At 42.0% G+C, this 26,501-nt stretch overlaps 1 protein-coding gene across 1 annotated transcript in view; it reads right to left on the bottom strand.

The window, feature by feature from the left end:
* Positions 1 to 26,501, bottom strand: part of glis3 (GLIS family zinc finger 3) — a 53,844-nt gene that overhangs the window by 4,083 nt on the left and 23,260 nt on the right. The window contains exons 4-8 of the mRNA XM_063014355.1: positions 21,031 to 21,192; positions 20,824 to 20,934; positions 13,132 to 13,273; positions 12,940 to 13,045; positions 3,475 to 3,617 (exon numbers count right to left, since the gene is read on the bottom strand). Of these exons, the coding sequence (XP_062870425.1) occupies positions 3,475 to 3,617; positions 12,940 to 13,045; positions 13,132 to 13,273; positions 20,824 to 20,934; positions 21,031 to 21,192 (664 nt within the window). The remainder of the gene's footprint in view (positions 1 to 3,474; positions 3,618 to 12,939; positions 13,046 to 13,131; positions 13,274 to 20,823; positions 20,935 to 21,030; positions 21,193 to 26,501) is intronic.

The following is a 26,501-nucleotide window of genomic DNA, read 5'->3' as shown; positions in this document are numbered from 1 at the left end:
TATTGTTTTTTTATAGACACTGATCAGCCATAACATTAAAACCACCTCCTTGTTTCTACACACATTGTCCATTTTATCGGCTCCACTTACCATATTGAAGCACTTTGTAGTTCTACAATTACTGACTGTAGTCCATCTGTTTCTCTGCATGCTTTGTTAGCCCCCTTTCATGCTGATCTTCAATGGTCAGGACTCTCCCAGGACCACTACAGAGCAGGTATTATTTAGGTGGTGGATCATTCTCAGCACTGCAGTAACACTGACATGGTGGTGGTGTGTTAGTGTGTGTTGTGCTGGTATGAGTGGATATGACACAGCAGCGCTGCTGGAGTTTTTAAACACCTCACTGTTACTGCTGGACTGAGAATTGTCCACTAACCAAAAATATCCAGCCAATAGCGCCCCATGGGCAGCGTCCTATGACCACTGATGAAGGTCTAGATGACCAACTCAAACAGCAGCAATAGATGAGCGGTCGTCTCTGACTTTACATCTACCAGGTGGACGAACTAGGTAGGAGTGTCTAATAGAGTGGACAGTGAGTGGACACAGTATTTAAAAACTCCAGCAGTGCTGCTGTGTCTGATCTACTCATACCAGCACAACACACACTAACACACCACCACCATGTCAGTGTCAGTGCAGTGCTGAGAATCATCCACCACCTGAATAATACCTGCTCTGTGGTGGTCCTGTGGGGGTCCTGTCCATTGAAGAACAGAATGAAAGCAGGCTACAAAAAGTTATGGCTGATCAGTGTATTTACAAAATACAATAAGGTTTGTCAATGAAATTTTTATTGCACATTTAGCAAGTGTTTCAAATTTCTGAAATGAAATGTTATTGCACAGTTACACAAAACTTAATGGATGTATAAAAAGTCATTAAACACAGTAATTGTAACATATGTAATTGTTTACCATTGCTGTTGTAATATCTCAAGACATATCTTTTTATTGACTTGAAAGCATTCATTAGACCAGCCAAAAGTCATTAGGAATTGTCAGCAGATGACAATTTCAAAGCCAGGGCCAAATTATCAGACTCTACAAACGTTGCACTAACATTCAACAACCAAGAGCTCCTCTAATCTTCTGACTGAGCATCTAAAATGAACCTAATGGATGCCTACTGCTGGCTAAGGCTATTGAATAATATGAAAGTTCTTCCAGCTTACAACTTCTACTGAAATGGCAGTTAAGGGGGGCTATGCAATTCAGGGCAAGACCTAAAAAGACCTATAAAACAAAGCAACAACCAGATATGACAGAAACGGATTTGCAAGGTTTAGGGTTAGGTCTTCAGCACCACCTGCGACCTCATCACAAAAGTAAATATTTACAGTATAAAATGATCCAGATAAGCCAAGTGCTGCCAAATAAAGTACACACTGAACACTAACTGCTAAGCCGGAGGGTGAATGTATTATGCTTTGGGGTTGTGTGGCAGCCAGTGGCACTGGAAACACTGCACATGTTAAAGAATGAATGAATGTTAATAAATGAAGTACCAAGTAATATACTCAGTACCATGTTCTGGCCACGTCCCCTCATGTTTTACAACCCCAAATCAGAAAATGCAAATAAAATAAAAATGCAGTGTACCTTACATTTACTTTGACTTTTATTTGATTGCAGACAGTTTGAACCCAAAAGAGTTCATGTTTTCTCTGCTTAACTTCATTTCATTTGTTAATATACCTCCATTCCTGCATTTCAGTCCTGCAACACATTCCAAAAAAAGTTGGGACGGGGGAAATGTAGGGATAGTAATAAAAACTGAATAATGATGTGATTCCAAACAGGTGATGTCAACAGGTTTTAATCACGGTTTGGTGCAAAAGCAGCATCCAGGAAAGGCTGAGTCTTTGATGAGCAAAGATGATCAGAGGATCTCCAGTTTGTCCACAAATGTGTGAGAAAATGATTGAAATGTTTAAAAACAATGTACCTCAAAGAAAGATTGGAAGGGATTTGCATATTTCTCCTCTACAGTGCATAATATCATTAAACCATTCAAGGAATCGGAAGGAATTTCAGTGGGTAAAGGCCAAGGACGCAAGCTTAACCTAAATGCCTGTGATCTTCGATCCCTCAGACGGCACTGCATCGAGAACCGCCACTCAACAATAGCTGGTATAACCACATGGGTGAGGGATTACTTTGGCAAACCTTTGTCAAGCACTACAATACAGAGTTACATGCACAAATGCCACTTAAAACTTTAGTGTGCAAAAAAGAAGTGGCGTCGACTTCTCTGAGCTCAGAGGCATCTAGGATGGACCATCACACAGTGGAAACGTGTTTTGTGGTCAGATAAATCAGCATTCCAGGTCTTTTTTGGAAAAAATGGACTCTGTGTGCTCCAGACTAAAGACAAAAAGGACCATCCAGACTGTTATCAGCAACAAGTCCAAAAGCCAGGGTCTGTCATGGTATGGGGCTGTGTCAGTGCCCTTGGCAAAGGTCATTTACACTTCTGTGATAGCAGCATTAATGCAGAAAAGTACATTGAGATCTTAGAGCTTTAAGACGTCATCTTTTCCAGGGACGTCCGTGCATCTTTCAACAAGACGATGCAAAACCACATGCTGCACACATTACAAAGACATGACTGCGGAAGAAGAGGGTACGGGTACTGGAATGCAGTTCTGACCTGTCCCCAATAGAGAATGTGTGGAGAATTTTGAAATGCAAAATGCGACAACGACGACCCCGGACTGTGTCAAAATGTCTTTTAAGTGTGGTGAAAAGGAATGGCAACATTACAAAGTGGTAAACTGTCCCAACTTTTTTTGAAATGTGTTGCAGGCATGAAATGCAGGAATGGATGTTTATTAATAAATAAAATGAAGTTGAGCAGACAAAACGTAAAATATCTCAGGTTCATCCTGTCTGCAATCAAATAAAAGTCAAAGTAAATGTACGAAACTCGGGTTGTTTGGGGTTGTAGGTTAGAATATGCCTTGTATTCGTTGTAGTTCTTGGATTTATTGTACTGTTTTGTATCTGCACTGTGTATATTGTCTTGTTTGCACTTGTTTCATTTCATGTTCTCATAATCAGCTGAAATGACAATAAACCTCTTAGACTTGAATTTGAATGGATTCCACAAAATATTAGAAAAGTCTGGAAGCAACTGTAACACAGTCAGCCAAGAATCTGAAGCTGAAAGGAAGCTGGCTTCTATAACAGAACATTTTCTCCATGAAGTACTTTTAAGACATGTAAGTTGAAGCCTTTGGAATGGCCGTCACAATCCACTGACTTGTAATCTGTGGGTAGATATTATACATAATTTGCATACAAGATGGGCCAAGAGTAGTTCAGAACTAGGAGAATCTTTCCAGGAATAATGGTTAAAAGTTCCCTAAACAAGACTCGTGTATACGTTTCTTACACATTATCATTATAATATGCAGGCTTGCCCAAACATTTACACACAACTCTAACTGTTAATACACAGTGCACTTACTTTCCTGGTGAGGAGGGATGGATAATGTAGGATGGACGGTGTACCCGGGAAGTATGTTGTTCTTTTGTGCTGCCACCATGTGGTGGTGTGAATGAGGGACCTGTGAATGGTGGACTGACTGCTGTGCATGAGGAGCATCAAACCTGAGAAAAACAAAAAATGACCATAAAAAATTACAGCACATCTTTGTGTAACAAATTAATTAAAAGTATGGTGCTAGATCTGAAGACCTCACTTGTAAAGAATCATGAAGAAGCATTTTACAGCTGATTTAACACATTGATGCAGAAAGAGCAATCCACTTAGCTCATGGGCTTCTCCGATTCTCATAAGCACTTAGTGAATTTTCCTTCAAGTTTCCCTTTGTTCGGCATCGATTAATGCAGTCTTAAGAGCAATGAGGCAAAGCAGAACTTGCTCTTACTAGCCAATTGTTGTTTAGAGTCACTGCTGTGCCAGGCATGCGTACCTCTGGTACGAGAACAAAAGTAATCATGAGCATCTGGTACTTGCAATGCCAACACGATTCCCTCTCATTGCTTTTCAAGTGCAGTGCTGAAGAAATGATTTCTAAGGACCAGCTGTGAAAGAGTTGCTGGCAAACTTAAATTCTAAATGTCTTTACAAAACGCTTTACCATAGTAGAAAAGTCTTTTTGGGTTTTTGTCCTTTTATAGGGCTGGGAAATGGTGCTTTATTTTGATTAGATGATTTCGACCACAAGCCATGACAACCACCGAGTGAGGACGTATTTGTGGAGAGTTAGAGCATTTAAATCTGTTATAGCAACTCGCTCTGCCAGTGTAATCTTTAGATGAATGGAAACTGAATAGCAAGTCAGTCCAAATCAGGTTTATTCTACTGGAGGAAAACCAAAGAACAAGCAGTGCTGGGCAGTAGCATCAACACATCAGTTTAACTACAATTCTTAGTAATGAGGTCATACTGATGCTATATATACCGATCAGCCATAACATTAAAACCACCTCTTTGTTTCTACACTCACTGTCCATTTTATCAGCTCCACTTACTGTCTGTAGCAGTGGCGATTTCTCTAAGACTGCAAGGGAAGCTCAGCTTCCCCTAAAATGTCAAAAATTAAATGGTCAAATGTACAGTTGTGTTAACATTTCATTGACTACAAATGCGTTAGAACACGTTCATCTCGAAGACGAGTTCGTTCAGAATCAGCTACTTATCACAAATCGACTGACTCGATTTTGTTAACTCCCGTAGCGTCAATGCATTTGCCCGTAGAAGCTGAGCGTCTATTCACTTCAATGGGACTGCATGGAAGTTTTTTTTTTCATTGCTTCGAAACTCGCCGGTCATTGGATAAATGCCACGATTGTCCCGCCCCCGGACGCTGAGCGTCTCTGGGGGTGAATGGAGCTGTGGGCAGGTCTGGACGCTGAGCTTCTGCAAGATGATTGGAGGATCAGTCGAAAGGCTGAATCCCGTTTTGATTGACAGCTATTCTGAGATCTACACCGTCACTTAATCACTGGGAGCTTCAGTCCCATCGCGAGTGAAGTCGAAAGACAAACAGCAACCCATTTCTTGGTATTTGCTTGGTGAAATTACTTGACCATTTCCATTGTTCATTGTGTAAATAAAACACACTCATAGTATTTGTTTCAGGACACTGGTCAAGTCCCTGGAAAAGACGCCTACTTGGTACGATAGGATCACAGGCCATTTTCTTGAAAAGGAACGGAGGGCAGAATTTATGTATAAATAAATTGACAAATTTTATGATGTAAGCCGACAATGAGCTTCCCCTCTTTGAAAGACCAGCAGCCGCCACTGGTGTATATATATACTATATATATATATATATACAGTGTATCACAAAAGTGAGTACACCCCTCACATTTCTGCAGATATTTAAGTATATCTTTTCATGGGACAACACTGACAAAATGATACTTTGACACAATGAAAAGTAGTCTGTGTGCAGCTTATATAACAGTGTAAATTTATTCTTCCCTCAAAATAACTCAATATACAGCCATTAATGTCTAAACCACCGGCAACAAAAGTGAGTACACCCCTTAGTGAAAGTTCCTGAAGTGTCAATATTTTGTGTGGCCACCATTATTTCCCAGAACTGCCTTAACTCTCCTGGGCATGGACTTTACCAGAGCTTCACAGGTTGCCACTGGAATGCTTTTCCACTCCTCCATGACGACATCACGGAGCTGGCGGATATTCGAGACTTTGCGCTCCTCCACCTTCCGCTTGAGGATGCCCCAAAGATGTTCTATTGGGTTTAGGTCTGGAGACATGCTTGGCCAGTCCATCACCTTTACCCTCAGCCTCTTCAATAAAGCAGTGGTTGTCTTAGAGGTGTGTTTGGGGTCATTATCATGCTGGAACACTGCCCTGCGACCCAGTTTCCGGAGGGAGGGGATCATGCTCTGCTTCAGTATTTCACAGTACATATTGGAGTTTATGTGTCCCTCAATGAAATGTAACTCCCCAACACCTGCTGCACTCATGCAGCCCCAGACCATGGCATTCCCACCACCATGCTTGACTGTAGGCATGACACACTTATCTTTGTACTCCTCACCTGATTGCCGCCACACATGCTTGAGACCATCTGAACCAAACAAATGAATCTTGGTCTCATCAGACCATAGGACATGGTTCCAGTAATCCATGTCCTTTGTTGACATGTCTTCAGCAAACTGTTTGCGGGCTTTCTTGTGTAGAGACTTCAGAAGAGGCTTCCTTCTGGGGTGACAACCATGCAGACCAATTTGATGTAGTGTGCGGCGTATGGTCTGAGCACTGACAGGCTGACCCCCCACCTTTTCAATCTCTGCAGCAATGCTGACAGCACTCCTGCGCCTATCTTTCAAAGACAGCAGTTGGATGTGACGCTGAGCACGTGCACTCAGCTTCTTTGGACGACCAACGCGAGTCTGTTCTGAGTGGACCCTGCTCTTTTAAAACGCTGGATGATCTTGGCCACTGTGCTGCAGCTCAGTTTCAGGGTGTTGGCAATCTTCTTGTAGCCTTGGCCATCTTCATGTAGCACAACAATTCGTCTTTTAAGATCCTCAGAGAGTTCTTTGCCATGAGGTGCCATGTTGGAACTTTCAGTGACCAGTATGAGAGAGTGTGAGAGCTGTACTACTAAATTAAACACACCTGCTCCCTATGCACACCTGAGACCTAGTAAGACTAACAAATCACATGACATTTTGGAGGGAAAATGACAAGCAGTGCTCAATTTGGACATTTAGGGGTGTAGTCTCTTAGGGGTGTACTCACTTTTGTTGCCGGTGGTTTAGACATTAATGGCTGTATATTGAGTTATTTTGAGGGAAGAATAAATTTACACTGTTATATAAGCTGCACACAGACTACTTTTCATTGTGTCAAAGTGTCATTTTGTCAGTGTTGTCCCATGAAAAGATATACTTCAATATCTGCAGAAATGTGAGGGGTGTACTCACTTTTGTGATACACTGTATATACAGTGGGGGAAATAAGTATTTGATCCCCTGCTGATCCCTTTACAAAGACTTGAACAGTCTATAGTTTTTATGGAAAGTTTATTTTAACAGAGAGAAACAGAATATCAACAAAAAATCCAGAAAAAAAACATTAAATAAAAGTTATAAATTAATTTGTATTTAATTAAGGGAAATAAGTATTTGATCCCCTACCAACCAGCAAGAATTCTGACCCCCACAGACCGGTTATGTGCCCATGAGGCACACAAATTAGTCCTGTCCCTGTATAAAAGACTCCTGTCACAGAATCAGTTTCTTCCATTCAAATCACTCGACCACCATGGGCAAGACCAAAGAGCTATCAAAGGACGTCAGGGATAAGATTGTAGACCTGCACAAGGCTGGAATGGGCTACAAGACCATCAGCAAGAAGCTTGGTGAGAAAGAGACCACTGTTGGTGCGATAATTCGAAAATGGAAGAAATACAAGATCACAGTCAATCACCCTCACTCTGGAGCTCCATGCAAGATCTCACCTGGTGGGGTAAGAATGATTCTGAGAAAGGTGAGGTCAGCCCAGAATTACATGGGAGGAGCTTGTCAATGATCTCAAGGGAGCTGGGAGCAGAGAAATGCTGGATATGACCCCGAAGAACACCATCCCCACCGGGCATTTCTTTGCCTCCAAACACGGCGAGTGGAGTTGATGCCAAAGAGCTCAATTTTTGTCTCATCTGACCATATCACATTCTCCCAAGCTTTCTCTGAATCATTCAGGTGTTCATTGGCAAACTTCAGACGGGCCTGTACATGAGCCTTCTTGAGCAAAGGGACTTTGCGGGCACTGCAGGATCTCAATCCATTACGGCGAAGTGTGTTACTAATGGTTTTCTTGGTGACTGTGCTCCCAGCTCCCTTGAGATCATTAACAAGCTCCTCCCGTGTAATTCTGGACTGACCTCACCTTTCTCAGAATCATTCTTACCCCACCAGGTGAGATCTTGCATGGAGCTCCAGAGCGAGGGTGATTGACTGTGATCTTGTATTTCTTCCATTTTCGAATTATCGCACCAACAGTGGTCTCTTTCTCACCAAGCTTCTTGCTGATGGTCTTGTAGCCCATTCCAGCCTTGTGCAGGTCTACAATCTTATCCCTGACGTCCTTTGATAGCTCTTTGGTCTTGCCCATGGTGGTCGAGTGATTTGAATGGAAGAAACTGATTCTGTGACAGGAGTCTTTTATACAGGGACAGGACTAATTTGTGTGCCTCATGGGCACATAACCGGTCTGTGGGGGTCAGAATTCTTGCTGGTTGGTAGGGGATCAAATACTTATTTCCCTTAATTAAATACAAATTAATTTATAACTTTTATTTAATGTTTTTTTTCTGGATTTTTTGTTGATATTCTGTTTCTCTCTGTTAAAATAAACCTTCCATAAAAATTATAGACTGTTCAAGTCTATGTAAGGGGGTAAACTTACAAAATCAGCAGGGAATCAAATACTTATTTCCCCCACTGTATATACACATCATGCACTAGATCCACGGTGGCCACGAAGCCAAATGTTCACAAATGTGTAAATGAGCATCACATTAGTTTTTTTCAGTTTTATTTTATTTGTTTCTTCTTTTTCCAAGTGGCACTGGACCAACTGGACCAATTTTGCCAGCCATCATTTTCTCTGCTTTTAGATAAAAGTTAGCACAACCAGCTTCTTTTCCCTCCCTAATTTTTTCTTTTTTTCCCCTTTAAAACTAGTGAACAGTCTCAGGCCCAGCAGGAACCTCAGGGAGAAACAGGACTACCACGGTTTTCAAGGTACTCCATTTAAAACCTTCATTATTGTTCATTTGCTATAATGGTCACCCTAAAAGAAAATGTTCTCCTTCGCCTGTTGGAGACAAGAGAGCAAAGAAAGGAATGAATTTTTGTGCAGACTGCAAATCCATTCCACATTGTTTCATTTGACACTGACAGTCAATTTCTGTGGCCTTGCTCGAGCGTTAATTCTAAGCTACATTTTATTACATATTCCGCCTCTGCAGGCGAAGGCTTTATTAGTCACAGCTCATTCTTTGTTGTTACTAGTTTCATATTTAATATAGTGGAAGGAAACTCATATTCTACCACTTTTGTTTGTATTTCATTTTATTTATTTCACATCCAGTGTCGTTTCTCCTTGCACTGATATATAAACAACAAATATTGTATTTAAAAATATATTTATTCAATGAAATAGAGGAAAGTATTTTGACCCTGCAAATGCTTTTAGGCAAATTTCAGGTGTGCCACTTTGAGCTTCTTTTTGGCAGAGAAGTTTAGCATGTGGGGGTTCATTGCTTATTGTTCACTTTGTATTTTGTTGTTCCTGCTGCCTTCAGGTTATCCTGTGACTTTTTTTTAAGTATCTACTGACCTTTCCTGTACCTTTCTTATCATTCATCTGAGAGCGGGGCAGCACGGTGGCTCAGTGGGTAGCCCGGTCGCCTCACAACAAGAAGGTCCTGGGTGGGGCGGTCCGGGTCCTTTCTGTGTGGAGTTTGCATGTTCTCCCCGTGTCTGTGTGGGTTTCCTCCCACAGTCCAAAAACTATTAACTATTAACTATTAATAATCATCAAACTAGTTGCAAAGACAGAGATGTTTAAGAGGTTTAATATTTAACCAAACCATGTTTAATACACTGCCTGGCCAAAACAAAGGTCACCACCTGGATTTAACTAAGCAAATAGGTAAGAGCCTCCCATTGGATAATTACTGCGTGGGTGATTATGTTTCAGCTGGCAACAAGTTATTTAACCCTAACTGATGCAGTGAGTAGCTTCTCATTTGTTAAACAACCATGTCGAAAGACACATCCTGTGGTCGTGGAAAAGATGGTAATCTGTTTCAGAAGGGTCAAATTATTGGCATGCATCAAGCAGAGAAAACATCTAAGGAGAACTGTCCAACGTATTATTAAAAAGTCAGGAAACATCATCTACGAGGAAGGAATATGGTCGAAAAAAATCTTGAATGATCGTGATCGGCGATCACTTAAATGTTTGGTGAAATCAAATGGTAGAAAAACTCCAGTAGAACTCAGGGAGATGTTTAATAGTGAAAGTAAGAGCATTTCCACACGCACAATGCGAAGGGAACTCAAGGGATTGGGACTAAACAGCTGTGTAGCCTTAAGAAAACCACTTGTCAGTGAGGCTAACCGGCAAAAACGGCTTCAATTTGCTAGGGAAAGTCATGTGGTCTGATGAGTCCAGATTTACCCTGTCCAAGAGTGATGGGCACATCAGGGTAAGAAGAGAGGCGGCTGAAGTGCACCCATCATGCCTAGTGCCTACCGTACAAGCCTGTGGGGGCAGTGCTATGATCTGGGGTTGCTGCAGTTGGTCAGGTCTAGGTTCAGCAACGTTATGTGCCCAAAGAATGAGGTCAGCTGACTACCTGAATATAATGAACGACCATGTTATTCCATCAATTGATTTTTTCTTCCCTGATGGCACGGGCATATTCCAAGATGACAATGCCAGGATTCATCGGGCTCAAATTGTGAAAGAGTGGTTCAGGGAGCATGTGACATCATTTTCACACATGGATTGGCCACCACAGAGTCCAGACCTGAACCCCATTGAGAATCTTTGGGATGTGCTGGAGAAGACTTTGCACAGTGGTCCAAATCTCCCATCATCAATACAAGATCTTGGGGAAAAATGAATGCAACTCTGGACAGAGATAAATGTTGTGATTGCAGAAGCTTGTGAAAACGATGCCACAGCCAATGCGTGCCGTAATCAAAGCTAAAGGCGGTCCAATGAAATATTGGAGTGTGTGACCTTTTTTTGGCCAGGCAGTGTATATGGTTCTGTAGCATTTTCTTCATTCAGATGTTGTTTTATTCACCAGAACATGGCACCAGCAATGCAACATTTCATACCGGGTTAAACAAGTGTATATTTATTACATATTAAGAGATTATTACAAGACACAGTCATCCTTCTTTATTTTATGAGTACCACAAATAGAAATGCAGGCGCTGTTAACGGCCCTGTAACATTTCTGTGCAATTTGTTACTTAATTGCATTAAAATGCAATCTAGGCCATCTAGCTAGCAATTTTGGCAGCAGTTTGGGGATGGTCCTTTCTTGTTAAAACATGATTTAAGCAAAGAGAGTTGAAATGAAACTCAGTGATATGTTCCATATTGTAATGAGACGCTCTAAGCTTGTCGGTTATTAATGAATAAAAATATACCAATATACAGTATATATATATATTGTAGTTCTAGAATTACTGACTGTAGTCCATCTGTTTAACTGCATGCTTTGTTAGCCCCCTTTTGTCAGGACCCCCACAGGACCACTACAGAGTAGGTATTATTTGGGTGGTGGATCATTCTCAACACTGCAGTGACACTGACATGGTGGTGGTGTGTTAGTGTGAGTTGTGCTGCTATGAGTGGATCAAACACAGCAGTGCTGCTGGAGTTTTGAAACACTTCACTGTCACTGCTGGACTGAGAATAGTCCACCAACCAAAAATATATCCAGCCAACAGCGCCCCGTGGGCAGCGTCCTGTGACCCCTGATGAAGGTCTAGAAGATGACCAACTCAAACAGCAGCAATAGATGAGCGATCGTCTCTGATCTTACATCTAAAGGGGGGCCAACTAGGTAGGAGTGTCTAATAGAGTGAACAGTGAGTGGACATGGTGTTTAAAAGTTCCATCAGCGCTGCTGTGTCTGATCCACTCATGCCAGCACAACACACACTAACAAACTAACACACCACCACCATGTCAGTGTCACTGCAGTGCTGAGAATCATCCACCACCTAAATAATACCTGCTCTGTGGTGGTCCTGTGGGGGTCCTGACCATTGAAGAACAGGGTGGAAGCAGGCTAAAAAAAGTATGTAGAGAAACAGATGGACTACAGTCAGTAATTGTAGAACTACAAAGTGCTTCTATATGGTAAGCAGAGCTGATAAAATGGACAGTGAGTGTAGAAACAAGGAAGTGGTTTGTTATGGCTGATCAGTGTATATATGCATGTATACAGTTTTATATATACGTGTATATGTTTATAAATGTATACACATTAATCACAACATTCACAGCATTATATTGCACAATATTATGATCAGAATTTAGTTTCTTAACTCTTGTTTATTATTTTCAGATTTTTTTCACTTCTATTTTTTTAATAATATTTTTTTTTATTATAATTTAATTTAAGTTACTATTTTTTTTGTTTTCAAATTTTCAACGTTTTAAAAACATTGCTATTTTTTATACTTTAAAATAAATATTTTTTGCCGCTGAGGTGGCGCAGCTGTAAAATACGCTAGCACACCAGAGCTGGGATCTCGAATACATCGTATCAAATCTCATCTCTGCCATCCGGCTGGGTTGGACGGCTGTATGAACAACGTTTGGCTGTTGTTTATCCAAGTAGGGAGCCAGATAGGGACCTCATTACTGATGCAATTACGACCTCTGCTGGCTGATTAATGGTGTCTGCACAGAGTAGAGGAATAATGCTGATCAGTTGTGTGTGTCTCTCTGTGCACAGGGCTGATCGCATATGAACTCGCCTCGTGCAGGTGAAAAGATGCAGTCGGCTACTGCTCACGTGTCAGAGGAGGCGTGTGTCAGTTCGCTTTCCTTAATCGGGGCAGAGGTCAGCACCAGTAGAGAGGAAGCGTAATGCAATTCGGTAAAAACTGGACGCGCTAAAATCGGGAGGGGAAAAAAAATAAAAAAATAAAAAATAATATATATATATATATATATATATATATAATTATTATTTTTTGTTTTTGTTTTTGTTAATTAATTTGTATAATTACTAATGTGGCCAAGCAATTACAAAAGCATTTTACTGGCAGTTGTACTGTGTATGCCCATGTATGTGACAAATAAACTTTGATTTGATTTGAGAGACTAGGTTAGAAATGCTGGTGTATTCCTGTAATTGAAAGATTTCAATTAAAATGATACCTGCTGTTAGTTGGAGGTAGTGTGGGCAGTGGAAGATGAGAGTCGCCATCAGAGTGATGAACCTGACCAGTAGTGACCTGAGTGGAATGGTCAATGGAGAAAACACCTGCAAAACAGGCATTAAACACTCACAGTATGTAGTCTATATTTTATATTTGAAAGGTCTCATTTAATTGCAAGTTTGCATTATACCTGTATACACGTCTGCGGGCAGAATAGGCGAATGGCCCAACTTGCTCTCGATCAGGTCCAGAGTCGACTGGCTGTGCTGCAGAGGCTGGATGGTTAAACACTCAGAAAGTCTGTCTTGGTAGAGCTCAGTGCTGGATCTCAGCTATTTTACAGGAAAAAGCATAGCATTACCTGGACAGATGTGGCATGTAATTATGTGTTGCATAATGAGTTTGAATGGAATTGCAGGGTAAATTCCATGTGGAGGGCACCATTTAACCCGACACTTCTGTATTTATAAATGGCCATAAACGGAGGAAGAATTGCATACATTAGATTTAATGGTGTAAAAATATAGGTATGTGTTTGATAGCCGCATGATGGCAATTTCAAATGCACAAATGTGACCTATGCACAACTTGCAAAACTTCATACAAACAGTGGCTGGAGGCAAGGATTTCTTTATGGATAATGGAAGGTATGGGTTGTAGTGTCAAATTCAAGTTTAATATGGATTTAGTTGGCTTCAAAATTATTGACACCCTTAATTCTGCACTTAATATACACTATATTGCCAAACGTATTCGCTCGTCTGCCTTCACATGCATATGAAATTGAGTGATGTCCCATTTCTAAACCATAGGGTTCAATATGATGTTGGCCCACCCTTTGCAGCTATAACAGCTTGAACTCTTCTGGGAAGGCTTTCCAGAAGGTTTAGGAGTGTGTTTATGGGAATTTTTGACCATTCTTCCAGAAGCGCATTTGTGAGGTCAGACACTGATGTTGGATGAGAAGGCCTGGCTCACAGGTGTTCTATCGGGTTGAGGTCAGAACCAGTCAAGTTCTTCCACACCAAACTCGCTCATCCATGTCTTTATGGACCTTGCTTTGTGCACTGGTGCGCAGTCATGTTGGAACAGGAAGGGGCTATCCTTAAACTGTTCCCACAAAGTTGGGAGAATGAAATTGTCCAAAATCTCTTGGTATGCTGAAGCATTAAGAGTTCCTTTAACTGGAACTAAGGGGCCGAGCCCAACTCCGGAAAAACAACCCCACACCATAATCCCCCCTCCACCAAACTTTACACTTGGCACAATGCAGTCAGACAGGTACCGTTCTCCTTGCAACCGCTAAACCCAGACTTGCCCATCGGATTGCCAGACGGAGAAGCGTGATTCATCGCTCCAGAGAACACATCTCCACTACACTAGAGTCCAGTGGTGGTGTGCTTTACACCACCGCATCTGACGCTTTGCATTGCGCTTGGTGATGTAAGGCTTGGATGCAGCTGCTCGGCCATGGAAACCCATTCCATGAAGCTCTCTACGCACTGTTCTTGAGCTAATCTGAAGGCCACATGAAGTTTGGAGGTCTGTAGCGATTGACTCTGCAGAAAGTTGGTGACCTCTGCTCACTATGCGCCTCAGCATCCGCTGACCCCACTCTGTCATTTTATGTGGCCTACCACTTCATGGCTGAGTTCCCAATCGCTTCCGCTTTGTTATAATAGCACTGACAGTTGACTGTGGAATATTTAGTAGTGAGGAAATTTCACGACTGGACTTGTTGCACAGGTGGCATCCTATCACGGTACCACGCTGGAATTCACTGAGCTCCTGAGAGCGACCCATTCTTTCACTAATGTTTGTAGAAGCAGTCTGCATGCTTGGTTTTATACACCTGTGGCCATGGAAGTGATTGGAACACCTGAATTCAATGATTTGGATGGGTGAGTGAATACTTTTGGCAATATAGTGTAAGTTGGACTTATATACAAGGCTGTAGCCATGAATCAAACACAGGGTAAGGAGGGGGGTCCTGCCATTGTAAAACATTACTACCGTTCTTTTATTGTATTATGCCCTCTCTCCTTTTTTTTCCAGATTTAGCGTAGCCAATTAGTCTTTCGCTGCTGGGGGTCCCGACTGCATTTGAGGAAGGTATATTTGCCTGCATCACACCCCTTCCAATGCGCACACAGCCCTCGACCCCTTCTTTTTTGTGCTTCGGTGGATTTGCACGAGGCTTATCCACTTCTGCACAGACACCTCGGTCTGCTAACCAGGGTCCTTAGACAGCGTTTAAAGACCCCACCCACTTAGTCCGGCCTTTTCCCACCTAGCAGACTTTGGTGCCCGCTAGATGGTGCACAGCCGAGATTCGAACCGAGGTGTTCAGAGGTGTTAAGAATCAAACCGAGGTGTTCAGGGGTGTTCAGAATCTCAGCGCTGGTGTGAATATCCGGCTGCACCACCTGGTATGAGCATATGTGTATATTGTCTCCCAATGTATATGGTCATTATGGCCTTGCTTAAATATATTTATTACATTTTATTACATGTACTATTCTGAGCATCATTCAATGAGACATGGAAATAACTGGGTGTAAGGAGCACAAAATGTGAAAAAAGTACTTTTACTACATTTCCTGCTTAAGTATGGCTTCATAGACACAGAGTGTACGTGTTTGACTGGTCTGCCTTTAAAAAAGTGTAACAGAAGAGGTGATGTATCACTTTGTATACCTAATCATTTTACATGTATAGAACTTTAGTGCACTGGTATCTTAGCATTTAAATTACTGGACTAGTAATCAGAAGGTCCCTGGTTCAAGCTACCACCTACCACCTCCAGATTAAAGCCCTTAACCTTCAAATGCTTTGACTGTACATGGCAGAGATGTTCACAAGTCACAAAATACGAGTCCGAGTCGAGTCACGAGTCTTTAGGCTAGAGTCTGAGTCAAGTCACGAGTCTTTAGGCTAGAGTCCGAGTCAAGTCACGAGTCAATATAATACACACAAAACATATATTGGAAATGTAGTGTAGAAATAAACAAATAATCTGTAAATTCAGATTAAAAAAACAACAGATTAGTGACTGTATTCTGCAGTTTTACTTAGTGCCTTTACTTACTAGGTACCAGTTAAAAGCTTAAACTAACATTTGATTTAACTGCAAATTACGGCACAGCGGCTAAACACAGCAAAAAAATCCATAATACTGCTTACCTTAGCTTATGTTCTTCTATATGCTATTAAATTTATAACCGTGTGTCCCATTAGAAATATAATCCGTTATTTTGTAAATGTGCTTATAATTAAAAACCTCCAAACTTTTCCCGGTTGTGAAGTAAAACACGAACTCGTTAGAAAGCCAATCAAGCATTTCATTAACACATCATCTGTGTGACGCTGCAAACTAAATACATGCAAATAACAGCATTTCTTACTAAAAATTACAATCAGAAGGTCTGATTGGTTCACAAAACGGTTCTTACAATCATTAGCGCCAATTCTGTAGGAGGGTTCCATTCACATTATCTGTTACTGTGAAGTGCACTATGTAGGGTATTCCACCATTTTAAGTAGGTAGCGACGCTTCATCACTATACCAGAAGCTGGCTGGAACATTTACCCATTGCGTGCGTTGCGGTTTAAAATGGCCGGAGCATTATTAGAGAGCAGAAAATGACACGATCAGAATGATGTTGGATCATATATATATATTTAAAATGAATATAGTAGTGACCATGTACCAGAGATGGGGACGTAAGTCGCACACACAGCGACTTCAGACTCGACTCGGACTCATTTCAAATGACTCGGACTCGACTCGTGACTCGCATAAAATGACTTGTGTCCAACAAAATATATATTATTGTGTCCAACACTAATATACTGTATATATATATATATATATTTTTTTTTTTGTTGGACACAAGTCATTTTATGCGAGTCAAGAGTCAACAAGAGTTGTATTGAGTCATTTGAAATGAGTCCGAGTCGAGTCTGAAGTCACTGTGTGTGCGACTTACGTCCCCATCTCTGGTACATGGTCACTACTGTATTCATTTTAAATAAAAGCGTCTGCTAAATACCAGAAATGAAACCATATTTCATCATTATAATTAAATATACTGTAAATGACATTAAACAGTGAGGTGTTAGTAATCATGTTGTAAATTAGGCGAGCTATTTCAAGCATGTCACTGACATTATCTTAAAAAAACATATGCTTGAGAAAAACATTTTCTCTCTTGTTTTTCTTCTCAAGCCGAAAGCAGCAACCCTAAGCAGCTGTATCTATGGTGACACGATTTGTTTTTGCTTTCTCTGATAATGAGCTCGGCTGCTGCACGGGTTATAGCTTTGCCCTTGCAAACTAGTGTTCTGCATCATGAGTGTATGATGGCGATCCAGAAATTATGTACACAGAGTGGAAAACATATTGCTTATAGGCACTGCTGATAAATTAAAGGAAATTCGAACAAGTGCTTTAGGATGCGTTCAGATGGACGAGCTTGAGATCCACTAATCTGTTCAGATGCACTGATACGCCAATACTTTTGAAATAGAATGTCAACCATGCTCATGGTCTGGTGTCCACATACTTTTGGCTGTATAGTTCCTCAGACTGCTTTTCACTTCTAGCTCAGGGTGTTTCAAACTTTTTTAAAGCGACCCACATTTTGTCCTTGATTTTACATAAACGATGCATCAAAACAAACCCCAAATGAAACCTACTTAATTAATGAAATTGGTGGCAATCTGGTCCCACTGTTGTTTACAAGGTGCAACGTAAAGCTTCCTCAAGGGGCATTTGTGTACAAGTTTTTATGTGCCTGTTAAATTGTGTTTATTTAATTACAGAGGGACCTCCATTTAACAGATTTTTAAAAATCAGCATCCAATTTTTTTTACCCAATTGCATTATGCTTCCTCTCTACTGGTGCTGACCCCCGCCCGTCTGAGGACAGCGAACTGACACATGCCCCCTCCGACACCTGTGCAGCAGCCGACTGCATCATTTCACCTGCATGACGCAAGTTCATATGCGGATCAGCTTTGTGCCCGGAGAGCCTCACCCTGATCAACGCATTATTATGATAGTAGTCTACTCTGTGCAGATGCCATCAATCAGCCAGCAGAGGTTATAATTGCATCAGTTATGAGGAGTTCCCTATAAGGCATTTCCCTCCCCTGTATGAACAACAGCCAAACATTGTTCATATAGCCGCCCAGCCCAGCCGGATGGTAGTGAGTAAGTGACAGTAAGTAATACATCTAGGTCTAAAGACAAACTAATGGAGTATGCAGTAAAATTTAGTGGTTTTACATACAGTGTATCACAAAAGTGAGTACACCCCTCACATTTCTGCAAATATTTTATTATATCTTTTCATGGGACAACACTATAGAAATAAATTTTAGATATAACTTAGAGTAGTCAGTGTACAACTTGTATAGCAGTGTAGATTTACTGTCTTCTGAAAATAACTCAACACACAGCCATTAATGTCTAAATAGCTGGCAACATAAGTGAGTACACCCCACAGTGAACATGTCCAAATTGTGCCCAAAGTGTCAATATTTTGTGTGACCACCATTATTATCCAGCACTGCCTTAACCCTCCTGGGCATGGAATTCACCAGAGCTGCACAGGTTGCTACTGGAATCCTCTTCCACTCCTCCATGATGACATCACGGAGCTGGTGGATGTTAGACACCTTGAACTCCTCCACCTTCCACTTGAGGATGCGCCACAGGTGCTCAATTGGGTTTAGTCCATCACCTTTACCTTCAGCTTCCTCAGCAAGGCAGTTGTCATCTTGGAGGTTGTGTTTGGGGTCGTTATCCTGTTGGAAAACTGCCAGTTTTCGAAGGGAGGGGATCATGCTCTGTTTCAGAATGTCACAGTACATGTTGGAATTCATGTTTCCCTCAATGAACTGCAGCTCCCCAGTGCCAGCAACACTCATGCAGCCCAAGACCATGATGCTACCACCACCATGCTTGACTGTAGGCAAGATACAGTTGTCTTGGTACTTCTCACCAGGGCGCCGCCACACATGCTGGACACCATCTGAGCCAAACAAGTTTATCTTGGTCTCGTCAGACCACAGGGCATTCCAGTAATCCATGTTCTTGGACTGCTTGTCTTCAGCAAACTGTTTGCGGGCTTTCTTGTGCGTCAGCTTCCTTCTGGGATGACGACCATGCAGACTGAGTTGATGCAGTGTGCGGCGTATGGTCTGAGCACTGACAGGCTGACCTCCCACGTCTTCAACCTCTGCAGCAATGCTGGCAGCACTCATGTGTCTATTTTTTAAAGCCAACCTCTGGATATGACGCCGAACACGTGGACTCAACTTCTTTGGTCGACCCTGGCGAAGCCTGTTCCGAGTGGAACCTGTCCTGGAAAACCGCTGTATGACCTTGGCCACCATGCTGTAGCTCAGTTTCAGGGTGTTAGCAATCTTCTTATAGCCCAGGCCATCTTTGTGGAGAGCAACAATTCTATTTCTCACATCCTCAGAGAGTTCTTTGCCATGAGGTGCCATGTTGAATATCCAGTGGCCAGTATGAGAGAATTGTACCCAAAACACCAAATTTAACAGCCCTGCTCCCCATTTACACCTGGGACCTTGACACATGACACCAGGGAGGGACAACGACACATTTGGGCACAATTTGGACATGTTCACTGTGGGGTGTACTCACTTATGTTGCCAGCTATTTAGACATTAATGGCTGTGTGTTGAGTTATTTTCAGAAGACAGTAAATCTACACTGCTATACAAGTTGTACACTGACTACTCTAAGTTATATCCAAGTTTTATTTCTATAGTGTTGTCCCATGAAAAGATATAATGAAATATTTGCAGAAATGTGAGGGGTGTACTCACTTTTGTGATACACTGTAACATATTTATGTGTTCATTTTACTGTTCATCATACACTGATCAGCCATAACATTAAAACCACCTCCTTGTTTCTACACTCACTGTCCATTTTATCAGCTCCACTTACCATATAGAAGCACTTTGTAGTTCTACAATTACTGACTGTAGTCCATCTGTTTCTCTATGTGTTTGTTAGCTCCCTTTCATGCTGTTCTTTAATGGTCAGGACCCCCACAGAACCACAACAGAGCAGGTATTATTTAGCTGGTGGATCATTCTCAGCACTGCAGTGACACTGACATGGTGGTGGTGTGTTAGTGTGTGTTGTGCTGGTATGAGTGGATCAGACACAGCAGCGCTGCTGGAGTTTTTAAATACCGTGTCCACTCACTGTCTCTATTATACACTCTTACCTAGTTGGTCCACTTTGTAGATGTAAAGTCAGAGATGATCGCTCATCTATTGCTGCTGTTTGAGTTGGTCATCTTCTAGACCTTCATAGTGGTCACAGGACGCTGCCCATGGGGCGCTGTTGGCTGGATATTTTTGGTTGGTGGACTATTCTCAGTCCAGCAGGGACAGTGAGGTGTTTAAAAACTCCAGCAGCATTGCTGTGTCTGATCCACTCATACCAGCACAACACACACTAACACACCACCACCATGTCAGTGTCACTGCAGTGCTGAAAATTATCCACCACCCAAATAATACCTGCTCTGTGGTGGTCCTGTGGGGATCCTGACCACTGAAGAACAGAATGAAAGGGGGCTAACAAAGCATGCAGAGAAACAAATGGACTACAGTCAGTAATTGTAGAACTACAAAGTGCTTCTATATGGTAAGTGGAGCTGATAAAATGGACCGTGAGTGTAGAAACAACTGGTTTAGTTTTCTTTCCTTTTATTCGTAAATTGACTTAAGGGGACAAGCTGAATGTGAATGAGACTGGTCCCTATTAATATCTGAGTGATATGTAAGATCTTACTGACTGCAGGACTGATATGAAACTCAGGTTCCAGCTCACCTTCTTCCTGGCCTGCTGTTCTTTACTGGAATGTGATTTGACGTGCTTCCGTAACGAGCTAGGATCCGTGTAGCGCTTCTGGCACCCTTGGATCTGACAAGCGTAGGGTTTCTGTACAGACAGAAACATACAGGTAATATCTTAACTGCCTTTGTCGATGAGTGTTCTCACAGCAAGCTCGGGTCTTCGTTCGGAGTGCAGACTCACCGTGTCGAGGTGCGTTCGCTGGTGCTTGGCCCGGTCGCTGGAATTGCTGAAAGCTTTTTGACAGCCCGGGTGCTGACATATGTAGGGTTTCTCTCCAGTGTGACTCCGTAGGTGGATCTTGAGGTTTTCCAGACGTGAAAACGCCTTCTGACAACCTTCAAACTGACAATTAAAGAGAGAGACAGCACAAGAGTAGAGAAGAAAAAACAATAATGTTATGTGTCAAAGGGTTCTTGACTTGAGAGTTCCAGTGTCTCCATATGCTTTAACCAGGAGGGGTCAGTGTTTAACTGTTCTAAGTTTGCGATGCCCATTATCCATTACCTATAGATCTGAAACCTTTGAACATGTCCACCAGTCTGAGGAACATTAATTTGAAATGCATTTGAACCCATTTCTGTTTTTCTGCTGCATGACATTGATGCAATTGCTGAAGGTTTGGGTTTCCCACTTTTTTGTGTGTCTACATACAGTGACGAGGCATAACATTATGAGGTGAAGTGAATAACACTGATTATCTCTTCATCACGGCACCTGTTAGTGGGTGGGATATATTAGGCAGCAAGTAAACATTTCATCCTCAAAGTTGGTGTGTTAATAGCAGGAAAAATGGGCGAGCGTAAGGATTTGAGCAAGTTTGACAAGGGCCAAATTGTAATGGCTAGACGACTGGGTCTGAGCATCTCCAAAACTGCAGCTCCTGTGGGGTGTTCCCGGTCTGCAGTGGTCAGTATCTATCAAAAGTGGTCCAAAGAAGGAACAGTGGTAACCTGGCGACAGGGTCATGGGCAGCCAAGGCTCATTGATGCACGTGGGAAGTAAAGGCTAACCTGTGTGGTCCGATCCAACAGACGAGCTACTGTAGCTTAAATTGCTGAAGAAGCATGGAGGCCCCACCTCGCGACTTACAGGAGTTAAAGGATCTGCTGCTAACATCTTGGTGCCAGAAGTCAAAGGTTTTCCAACACTGTATGGCCAAAAGTATGCGAACTTTTGACTTCAGCTGTACTGTACACTGATCAGGCATAACATTATAACCACCTTCCTAATATTGCGTTGATCCCCCTTTTGCTGCCAAAACAGCCCTGACCCGTCAAGGCATAGACTCCACTAGACCCCTGGAGGTGTGCTTCTAATAAATAAGTTCAGACATTTCAGCCACACCTAATAGCACATGACTTTTGATGTGCTAATCATTTGCACAAACACATCTAAAAAAAAAAATCCCTATATTTTACCTATTCTAATTGTTTCCATTTTAATTGAAGATGGCTAAGACTATCATGCCTGACACTCTGACATAACAGGCCTTCTCCCCAGCCGCTTCTTTTCACCTGTCAGTGGTGAAGCCTAAAAGAGAACAAAAGTTTGCACATAAAGCCACTCTATGAACTTCCAATTGGGCAATTTAATGAAATCACCACCAGTAGTGCAGTCAGCATGATCCAACAGCAGATACTGCAATTGGACAGAAATTAAAGTTTCACCAACTAGCCATAGTCTAGTTTGGGCATCTGACTAGGTGTAAAGCAGTGTAAAGTCTGGGATTCAAACTCTAGAGCTTTAGATGTCAGTAGAGGTGGGCTAGCACAATAGAAGTCTGCACCACCTGAGCACATACAAACACAATGTGGAAACCCTTTCCTGTTTCAGCCTGGTCCAAAAAGACAAGGTTTGACATGTTTGGTGTGGAGTTACTCAACTGGTTTGCAGTATATGGATCAGCTATATCCAAGATGTTACACAAGTGTCTTTATCAAATGGGTGCAGGAAAAAAGCTCTTATTAAACAAACATTTTAAATTTGTAATATATCTCAGGTTTAAATCTTGGCTGTGCCATCGGTCTGTCCGGGTGCTCATATATAATTGGTCATGTTGCATCACCTCCTTGCCAATGCAACAGCAATGCCTGCTTGCTGGTGTTTTTACATGTCCGAGGGCAGCGCACTGGCTCAGTGGGTAGCACTGTTGCCTCATAGCAAGAAGGTCCTGGGTTTGATCACCAGGTGGAGCGGTCCTGGTCCTTTCTGTGTAGAGTTTGCATGTTTTCCCTGTGTCTGCAAGGGTTTTCCACCGGGAGCTCCAGTTTCCTCCCACAGTCCAAATACATGCAAGTGAGGTGAACTGGAGATACTAAATTGTCCATGACTGTGTTTGTCATTAAACTTGTGAACTGATGGATCTTGTGTAACCAGTAATTGCCTGTCCTGTCATGAATGTAACCAAAGTGTAAAACTTGACGTTAAAATAAATAAAAAAATAAACTTACATGTCGGAGGATGTTGTGCAACTCCAAATTGGGACATTTCAAACAGAGGGACCCCTGCCCCCAACAAAATAGAAAGATTTATTGATTTATGTATGCATTTTCTCTCTTTTTCTCCCGATTTAGCATAGCCAATTAGTCTTCCACTGCTGGGGATCCTGATTAAGTTCGAGGAGGGTGTGCAGTCCGATGCATGTGCAGTCCCTCAACCCCTTCTTTTTCGCCCATGCTTTGGTGAATTTGCACATAAGGCTCCTCCACTTCTGCAGAGGTGCCTCGGTCTGCTAACCAGGGTCCTTGCACATTGTTTTAAAGACCCTTCCCAGCAGACTCGATTGCCAATTTCATCTGTGGCAGGCACTGCCAATTGTGCCCACTAGATGGTGCCCAGCCGACCGGTAGCAGAGCAAAGATTCAAACCGGGGTGTTCAGAATTCAGCGCTGGTGTGATAGTGGAATATCCCGCTGCACCACCTGGGTGCCTTTTAATATATTTTGAATATTTGTGTCTCCATTTATTTCTAATAGATTAATTACTGGTTCCTTCTTTTAAAGATGAATTAAATAATTTAATAAGAGGAAATAACTGAACTACTCAATACAGGGAGCATGTCCTGTGAAAGTCCTCCTGTAACGCTTGTGCAAAGACATAATCGAATTTATTTTGCAGTGAGCTCACTTTGCAGGCATGCAAGGCCTCTCTGCTCTTTGTCCTCTCCATGGCCAAGTCTGGAATTTGTATTAACTTGGCTGTGAGTGAGTAAAAGTCATTAAACTGTGGAAAGAGCTGATGGTCTTGTTTAGATTTGGAAGGAAAACAGAAGAAAAGCAATTATGGTGTGATATTTACAGTGCCTTGCAAAAGTATTCAGCCCCCTTGAACTTTTCAACCTTTTGCCACATTTCAGGCTTCAAACATAACGATATGAAATTGTAATTTTTTGTGAAGAATCAACAACAAGTGGGACACAATCGTGAAGTAAAACGAAATGTATTGGATATTTTGAACTTTTTTTAGAAATAAAAAACTAAAAAGTGGGGCGTGCAATATTATTCAGCCCCTTTACTTTCAGTGCAGCAAACTCACTCCAGAAGTTCAGTGAGGATCTCTGAATGATCCAATGTTGACCTAAATGACTGATGGTGATAAATAGAATCCACCTGTGTGTAATCAAGTCTCCGTATAAATGCACCTGCTCTGTGACAGTCTCAGAGTTCTGTTTAAAGCGCAGAGAGCATCATGAAGACCAAGGAACACACCAGGCAGGTCCGAGATACTGTTGTGGAGAAGTTTAAAGCCGGATTTGGATACAAAAAGATTTCCCAAGCTTTAAACATCTCAAGGAGCACTGTGCAAGCGATCATATTGAAATGGAAGGAGTATCAGACCACTGCAAATCTACCAAGACCCGGCCGTCCCTCTAAACTTTCAGCTCAAACAAGGAGAAGACTGATCAGGGATGCAGCCAAGAGGCCCATGATCACTCTGAATGAACTGCAGAGATCTACAGCTGAGGTGGGAGACTCTGTCCATAGGACACAATCAGTCGTACACTGCACAAATCTGGCCTTTATGGAAGAGTGGCAAGAAGAAAGCCATTTCTCAAAGATATCTATAAAAAGTCACCTGGGAGACACACCAAACATGTGGAAGAAGGTGCTCTGGTCAGATGAAACCAAAATCGAACTTTTTGGCCACAATGCAAAACGTTATGTTTGGCGTAAAAGCAACACAGCTCATCACCCTGAACACACCATCCCCACTGTCAAACATGGTGGTGGCAGCATCATGGTTTGGGCCTGCTTTTCTTCAGCAGGGACAGGGAAGATGGTTAAAATTGATGGGAAGATGGATGGAGCCAAATACAGGACCATTCTGGAAGAAAACCTGTTGCAGTCTGCAAAAGACCTGAGACTGGGACGGAGATTTATCTTCCAACAAGACAATGATCCAAAACATAAAGCAAAATCTACAATGGAATGGTTCACAAATAAACGTATCCAGGTGTTAGAATGGCCAAGTCAAAGTCCAGACCTGAATCCCATCGAGAATCTGTGGAAAGCGCTGAAAACTGCTGTTCACAAACGCTCTCCATCCAACCTCACTGAGCTCGAGCTGTTTTGCAAGGAAGAATGGGCAAAAATTTCTGTCTCTCGATGTGCAAAACTGATAGAGACATACCCCAAGCGACTTGCAGCTGTAATCACAGCAAAAGGTGGCGCTACAAAGTATTAACGCAAGGGGGCTGAATAATATTGCACGCCCCACTTTTCAGTTTTTTATTTCTAAAAAAAGTTTAAAATATCCAATAAATTTCGTTCCACTTCACGATTGTGTCCCACTTGTTGTTGATTCTTCACAAAAAATTACAATTTCATATCGTTATGTTTGAAGCCTGAAATGTGGCAAAAGGTTGAAAAGTTCAAGGGGGCTGAATACTTTTGCAAGGCACTGTATAATGGAGCGTGGGGGCACAAATAGAATAGTTGAGATTCCTTCTCCCACCATGTTTATTACCTCACTGTTTGTGCCTTGATCCCATGAATAATTTTTTACTTCCTATTTCCTTAAGATCACTGAGTGATAATTAAATATATTTAAGGAAGGACTCCAGACTGTGGGAATAAGGGACGGCACAAATCGCTGGCGACTTAGATTTACCAGAAACTATCAGCTACTAGTAAAATAGTAAAGAAGTAGTAAAAAGTATCTGTCTTTTTTTTGACATAGATTTAAGGTAAATTTATTAGCTCTCTTTGAAGCACCATTAGATGTGAGAGTGTGAATAAAGGGAAATGTAATGAATGACATAGCCTGATCAGCCATAACATTAAAACCACCTCCTTGTTTCTACACTCACTGTCTATTTTATCAGCTCCACTTACCATATAGGAAAACTTTGTAGTTCTACAATTACTAACTGTAGTCCATCTGTTTCTCTGCATGCTTTGTTAGCCCCCTTTCATGCTGTTCTTCAATAGTCAGGACCACTACAGAGCAGGTATTATTTAGGTGGTGGATCATTCTCAGCACTGCAGTGAGACTGACGAGGTGGTGGTGTGTTAGTGTGTGTTGTGCTGGTATGAGTGCATAAGACACAGCAGCGCTGCTGGAGTTTTTAAACATCTCACTGTCACTGCTGGACTGAGAATAGTCCACCAACCAAAAATATCCAGCCAACAGCGCCCTGTGGGCAGCGTCCT

The sequence above is a fragment of the Trichomycterus rosablanca genome, chromosome 18, assembly GCF_030014385.1.
Source record: "Trichomycterus rosablanca isolate fTriRos1 chromosome 18, fTriRos1.hap1, whole genome shotgun sequence".
Taxonomy (NCBI): domain Eukaryota; kingdom Metazoa; phylum Chordata; class Actinopteri; order Siluriformes; family Trichomycteridae; genus Trichomycterus; species Trichomycterus rosablanca.
Note: the sequence above shows the minus strand (reverse complement) of the source record. Positions and strands in the feature narration are given on the sequence as shown.